This window comes from Condylura cristata, unplaced genomic scaffold (genome assembly GCF_000260355.1).
Source record: "Condylura cristata isolate star-nosed mole 26May11 unplaced genomic scaffold, ConCri1.0 scaffold00006, whole genome shotgun sequence".
Lineage (NCBI taxonomy): Eukaryota > Metazoa > Chordata > Mammalia > Eulipotyphla > Talpidae > Condylura > Condylura cristata.
In genome coordinates, this window is record NW_004567107.1 from 6,531,114 (window position 1) to 6,538,728 (window position 7,615).

Consider the following 7,615-nt stretch of genomic DNA (forward strand, 5'->3'; position numbering starts at 1 on the left):
GGAAGCGACTTTAGATTCTCAGTCCTGTGCTTTAACCCGCGGCGCCACCAGGGAGGGCCCAAAATCAACTTCTTATAGACAGAATGGGAGGCAGCCCAGAAGTCTAGCAACTGCTGAACAAGCAAAATATGGTTAATTGTTTACATACAATGAAATATAAAAAGGAACAAAATAATAACACGTTATAACATGGATGAATCTTAAAAATATTCTGTTAAGGAAAAGAAGCTATAGTCACAAAGGACACATACCCATATGTGCAGAGTGAACCAAATCCTTAGAAACAGAAAGCAGGTTAGTGATTAGGGCTATGTGGGTTGTAGGAAGTGACTGTAAATGGGCTTATGAAATGTTCTATAAATGATTGTGATTATGGTTGTCCAGTAATGAATATAGTAAAAAATGATTGAATTTTGCACTCTAAGGGGGGCAAGCTTTATGGCATATAAAATATTATCTAAGTGAAGTGAAGCTGTACTTGGTTCTCCATTCTGCAAACCAAACCCAAACAAATTTTAAAATTTAGGTTCATGAAAGATAATTGATCAGCTCAACTTCATTCAGATGAATAACTGTTCTGCAAAAGATGCTGTTAAGAGAATGAGAAGACAAATGACAAAAGATAGAATTGAAGAAAACATTTGTCAAAGATATAATGAATAAAAGATTTCTATCCAAAATATATAACTTTTAAAACTCAATAATAACAGTACAAACAACCCCATTTATACAAAAACTTGAACAATACCTCTCTAAAGAAGATATACAGATACAAGTAAGCATATGAAAAGTTGCTCTGTAGCATTTGTCACTAGGGAAATGCAAATTAAAGCAATGAAATATTGCTACATGGCTCAGATGTTTCTATACAATACTAAATGTTGATGAAGTTGTGGAGCAACCAGAGCTCATTCACTGCTGATGGGACAAAGATAGTTTAGCAGTTTTCTTTCTTTCTTTTTATTTTTTTAAACAAAACTAAGCATGATCTTATTTGATCTAGCAATCATGACCCTTGATATTTACCTAAATGAATTAATATTTATGTCCATCTCATGACCCCAAAAGTATAGTCATTTACATCAGTGTTATTCGTAATTGCAAGAATTGGGAAGCAACCCAGATGTCCTTCAGTAAATGAATGGATAAATAACACATTGATATAGTGGAATATTAAGTGTTAAAAAGAAAGAGCTATCAAGCTATGAAAAGATACAGTGGAACTTAAATGTTACTACTAAATGAAAGAAACCAGCCTGAAAAGGCTACATGTGATGTGATGCCAACGTGTAACTTTCTGAAAACAGCATAAACTCCCCAGGGTTTGGGGGGTAGGAAAGGATTGGTAGACAAATCACAGGATTTTTAGAGCAGTGAAACAATTCTCTACAGTACTGTAATTCTGGGTATGTGTCAGAATCCATAGTAGAATGTACACCAATGGTAACCCCTGATATAAACTATGCAATCTGGCTAATAGTGTTTATAACAAAATACCTTTTTGGTGTGAATGTTACTGATAGAGTAGGAAGCTATGTATATTTTTGAGCAGGGTATATCTGGAAACCCTAACACTTTCTGCTTAGTTTTACTGAGAACCTAAACCTCCAAAAATAGTTATTTAAGAGGAAAAAGCAGTAATTGGGGTCTTCACTATGGTGGTAATTCCTTTGAATTATTCCTTTCTTTTTCATTGTATACCCAATTTTTCGTACCTTGATACTATGTTCAGAAAACATCTGGAATCCATTCATTTGCCACTATTTCCTATTTTTATGACCCTGGTTCTTCCCAGTATTAACATTTACCTACTTAGATTTGTAGAAGCTGCTAACTGGTTTTCCTTCTTTCCTGTTTTAGCCCCTTCCCTACTCTTTAATTCCCATAGCCCATTTTCAGTACAGTAGGCATAAGAGCATACACTCCTTTGCTCAGAAGCTTCTAATGGTTTCTGATTATAAGCTCAAGCTTTTACCATTTATCCCCGAAACACATAAAATAAAATTCTCTTATTGCCTCCTTATTCAGTTCATCCTTGCTCTTCCAGCCTTGATAGTATCTCATACAGCAAGCATGCTTCCACCTAGGGGCTTTCTCAGATTTCCCTCAAAAGCCGCTTTATCATTTATGCTTCTATTTTCACCCCATTAAGATCTCAGCATCTATCTCCCACCTTTACCATTCCTTATTCCGCCATACTTCCTATCATTGTCTGATAAATTAATATGTGTACATTTTACTTATTTGTTTCTTGTCTGTCTTTCCCCATTATCAGGAATTTTGGTCACTGGCATTACTATTTACTTTGTGTTTAAAACAGTATCAAATACCGTATTATACACTCAGTAAATACTTGTTGCATTGAACATCTGAATATTCAAAGCAGGATAGTGGAAAGAACTAGGAAACCTGGATCAGATCTGTCGTGAAAATTGAATAACTTTGTGGGGTGAATGTGTATAGGTCTCAGTCTTTATCTTTTGGATCAAGAGAGAGGTTTGGCATAGATGGTTTTTTTTTTTTTTTTAAGATTTATTTATTTATTCATACAGAACCGGGGTACAGGCCAGAGATGCGGAGGGTGAGAGGATTCACCAGAGACAGAGTGGGGAGCAGAACAGGCAGATCGACGAAGTACACTGCTGAGGGGAGCAGCGGGCGGGTCAGGAGAGGTCTGCCACGCCATGTGGTCACCTCCGGGGCAGGCGGGAATCGAACTCATGAGGAAGCGGCTTTAGATTCTCAGTGCTGTGCTTTAACCCGCTGCGCCACCAGGGAGGGCCTGGCATAGATGGTTTTTAATGACACCTGAATTTTATAACTGAATGAAAATTAGAGGCCATCTTTCATTATAAAGCTAAGACTGTTCAGAAACATTGTTTCACTCATCAGTATCTGCTGCTGTTATGAATAATTGATAGAGGGCCCCAAGGGGTTAAAGCACAGCACAGCACAGCACTATGCAGCTATCCACAGGCACTGCTGCATTCGTGCCTGCGACGTGACCCACATGGCACAGCGGAATTCCCTTGTCTCCGCCACTGCTCCCCTCCGCAATATATTTCAGCAGATCTGCTTGTTCTGCTTCCCACTCTGTTTCTCACCTTCTGCATCTCTGGCCTGTACCCCAGTTCTCGTATGCATAAATAAGTCTTTTTTAAAATGAAAAATGAATAGTCTATAGATAGGGGGGCCTAGAGCATTTGAGGGTTGTGGGATTTTAACATAGGAGTGCTCAGGCCAGGACCAGTACTCTAGACTGAGAAACCATTATTCTAGATGTTGCTTTGAAGATCAGGGAATTCTAGTAATAAGAACAAACCATTTTATTTTGAAATTTTCTAAATAACACTAGTTCTTCTCATTTTCTATTGGGAGATCTTTTTTCTCTCTCTTTCCCCTTTCTAATTGTGAGTTCTCTCCTATGCTTTGTATAGTGTTAGAGTCCTAATTGTAAAAGTGTGTCTCACCTATGTAAATTGTAGCAGTTAGATTTCTTTATGCCTTCAAGAGCGGGGGTGTAGGCCAGAGATGCTTTGCGAGGGAGGTGAGAGGATTCACCAGAAACAGTGTGGGGAGCAGAACAGGCAGAGTGACTGAAATACACTGCTGAGGGGAACAGTGGGGAGACAGGAGAGGTCTGCTGTACCATGTGGGTTATATTGCACTTGCTGGCCATAGCTTCATTGTACTGAGACTTAACCATTAGGGAGACCCTAGATTTCTTAATATTTGAACTTATTTCATTGTGCTTTTCTTGGCAGACCTCTTAGAAAATCCAGGAGGACCTCTGGCTATAGTATAAGCTGTTGTCAGTTGGAAGGACAGTTCCCTCCTAGTTTGTCTTTATAATAGGAAGGGACATTTCCTTTCCTAGATCCCTGTTGTGAGAATCATTTTCCTTCTATGAAATCTTTTGATTTCAGAAGACAAATAATTTTAGAATGCAAGGAGCTAATCTTTTTATTTTGAGATAGCTGTGGATTTTTTTGCAATTGGAAGAAATAACACCGAGGGATCCCCTATCCATCCCTTTACCTTCTCCCAGTAGTAACTAATTTTAGAACAATAACACTAGTACCACAAATATGATATTCACAGTGATCTAATTCAGGATCTTTTTCAGATTTCTCCAGTTTTACTTTTACTCATTTGTATTAGTGTGTATGTATTTAGTTTTATGGAGGCTTATTTCATCTGTGGTCTTATGTATCCAACAACATATTCAAGACAGATTAGTCTTCACCAGATGACGTTCTTATGATGTACTTATAAGAATACACCCATTTCCTCCCGCTACCCCTAACTTCTGGACCCCTTGTAGCCACTAGTATGGTCTCCATTCCTGTAATTTTGTCATTTCATGAATGTATAGGGCCCTCCCTGGTGACTCGGCAAGTTAAAGAGGGGCACTACAAAGCTGCCTGCAGCCCCTGCAGCATGAGTTCCATCCCAGCCAGCAGGCCATCCCCCACTGCGCAGCAGATCTCTTGTGCCCCCCCACTATCCCCTCAGGAGTGTGTTTCAGTCAGTCTGCCTCTTCTGCTCCCCACTCTGGTGAATCGTCTCACATACCCCCGCACCTCCCCCCCCACCTCTGGCCTATACCCAGTTCTTGTAGGTATAAATAAATGTTTAAAAAAAAAAAATGTATGGCCCTCCCTGGTGGCTTAGCGGGTTGAAGCACAGCACTGAGAAGCTAAAGCCACTTTAGCTTGCCCCGCCTGCCCCGGAGGTGACCCACATGGCCCCGCAGACCTCTCCTGACCCGCCCGCTGCTCCCCTCAGCAGTGTACTTCGTCGATCTGCCTGTTCTGCTCCCCACTCTGTCTCTGGTGAAGCCTCTTACCGCCCCTGAGCCGCTGGCCTGTACCGCAGTTCTGTATGCACAAATAAATAAATCTTTAAAAAAAAAATGGTATATAAGTACCTAATTTTGAGGGGTAGTTTTTGTTTTTATTTATTTATTTATTTATTTATTTATTTATTTATTTATTTATTTATTTATTTATTTATTTATAACAGTTTATTTTTACGTCACTTTGTACATTTTTTTTTCCATCTCAATTGTAATCCCGTGGGCGTTTTATTTTATTTTTTTAACAGCATAAATCACTTGTGAATCATCCAGGTTGTTGTGTGTGTCACTAGTTTGTTTATTTTTGTGGTTGAATAAGTCTTCCATGGTTCATCTGTACATCTATAAACCATAATTTATTCTGTTCTTCACTTGCTGAAGCACATTTGATTTAGTTCCAGTTTTTGGCTATTGTGAACTAAGTGTCTTTATATATGGATTTTTATGTGAACATAGATTTTCTTTAAGATTTATTTTTATTTATTTGTACAAATAAGAATTGGGGTGCAGGACAGAGGTAAGGGGGTTGAAAGTATTACCAGAGACTGAGTTGGGAGCAGAACAGGTGGATCTACTGAAATACACTGCTGAGGGGAGCAGTGGGCAAGATAGGATAGTTCTGCTGCACCACATGGGTCAGCTCTCTGACTGGGGATTGAACTCATGCCTCAGTGACTGGCGATAGCTTGATAGAGCTGAGACTTTAACTTTGCACCAGCAGGGAGGCCCCGAACATAGACTTTCATTGTCAGGAGTGTAATTGTTAGGTCATATGGTAAGTGCATGGTTTGTAATTAACTTTAAAAATAAGCAAATTAAATTCCTGTTAAAAGATTTTTTTTTTTAGGAAATTTTTTTTTGTGTGAAAATCATTATTTTCATATGTGTTTTCACCTCTTAAAACAGTCTTCTAGCACCTGTTGTTTTTGGAGCCCGGGAATTTGCATTTTGGAATGGTCATTGTTTCATCTTTAGTCTTTGTGAGCTGACAGAAGTGTAACCTCGCAAACAGTAGTTTCCTTTGCTGTTAAACATTATATACATATTAGCTGTTATGTATTTTGCACTTTATACTTACTTTTAATATTGGATTGAAAGGTTACATTTTATTTTCTTACAGCGGCTCTGTGACTATGTTTGTGACCTCCTCTTGGAAGAGTCAAATGTCCAGCCAGTATCTACGCCAGTAACAGTGTGTGGAGATATACACGGACAGGTAAGATGTCGTGAACAGATTTTTAACTTTTGTGTTGTCCATTTTCCAGTTGTGTTGCAAAATATTAAATAAAAATAACAAGTTCGTGATGGCTGGCTAGATTGTCTCAGTCATTGTGACACTAATGATTTCTGGCTACTGTTATAGTGAATAAAAAAGCAGTGGTCAAATTATTCATGGAATTTGTTGAAATTTTACTTGGATAGTGAATAGAATGCATCATTATTGCTCTGTGGAATGAGGAGGTATAACACATAAACATGGACTGCTGGGGTGTGTATCTGTGAGAGGATTTACCAGAGACAGAGTGGGGAGCAGAACAGGTGGATTGACTGAGGGGAGGAGAGGGGAGACAGGAGAGGTCTGCTGCGCCATGTGGGTCAGCTCCCTGGTGGGGATCAAACTCATGCTGCAGCGGCTGCTGATAGCTTGATAGTGCTGAGACTTAACCTCTTGTGCCACTAGAGAAGTAGGTCCTCGTCTTACTTTGTTGAACATTTATCATTTCCTTAATGAGTTTGAGAAGTTTAAAGGTTTAGAAATACAGAACTGTTGATGAGTGATTGTATGAGTAGAATGGAAAGATTTCCTTGTATTTTTTTTAAACCAGGAGGTGAACACTGAACAGAAAATACATAGCCTGCTGTGTGCATAGAGTGCATACGGTAAAGTTAGGGTCCTGACACATACAGCACATTGTGAAGAATATATTTATGAGTACCAACAGGATTTGACTTACTGTCAGTGTGCAACTTCCCTGTTTTAATATGACTACCTAAATTGAGTGTAAATTGGTTGTCTTGGAACTGTTCCGTGAATATACTCTTTCAACTTAAAGGGCCATTTTCTTGGGCCCTCCTTGGTGATGCAGAGGGTTAAAGTGCAGCGCTGCAAAGCTAGCTACTTCAGCACGAGTTTGAGCCCTGCCAGGGTGTTGACCCACATGGCACAGCAGACCTCTCCTGACCTGCCCACTGCTTCCCTCAGCAATGTATTTCGTGGATCTACCTGTTCTGTTCTCCACTCTGTCTCTGACGAATCCTCTCACCACCCCTGTACTTTGGCCTGTGCCCCAGTTCTGTATGCATAAATAAATTTAAAAAGGGGGGGGGCTATTTTCTTTTTGGATTTTCAGACTGATCAATGAGTGGCAGAGATTATACTAAGTCTGGTATCCACATATGATCAGCTTCTAAATAGAGGTCCCTTTATGTCACCTTTGATCTGTTAAAATTCTTGTTTCTAGCATAATAATTAGGAATGGACTTCTTAAAAGTCTTATGTACTTTATCTTCAAAAGTATACTATTTTGCTAGTATAAAGGACATTAATATAAGCAGTGCCTTAATACATTCCTAAAAGCTGGAATAAACCAAGTATGATTTTTCTAGGTTCTAGTAAGAAAATTGAGGGGTTATTTAGTACTTTGCATGTACAACCATGGCTATAGGGCAGCAAGTTGGACACAAATTGAAAATATTGAAATCATAACCACACATACATGCCAAATGTTTTTAAATAATTTTTATTTATTTATTTAT

At 38.9% G+C, this 7,615-nt stretch overlaps 1 protein-coding gene across 1 annotated transcript in view; it reads left to right on the forward strand.

Moving 5' to 3' along the window:
- The window catches only part of PPP6C (protein phosphatase 6, catalytic subunit), a 29,861-nt gene that overhangs the window by 11,440 nt on the left and 10,806 nt on the right, over positions 1-7,615 (forward strand). Inside the window, exon 2 of the mRNA XM_004677339.1 lies at positions 5,979-6,074. Coding sequence (XP_004677396.1) covers positions 5,979-6,074 — 96 coding nt within the window. The remainder of the gene's footprint in view (positions 1-5,978; positions 6,075-7,615) is intronic.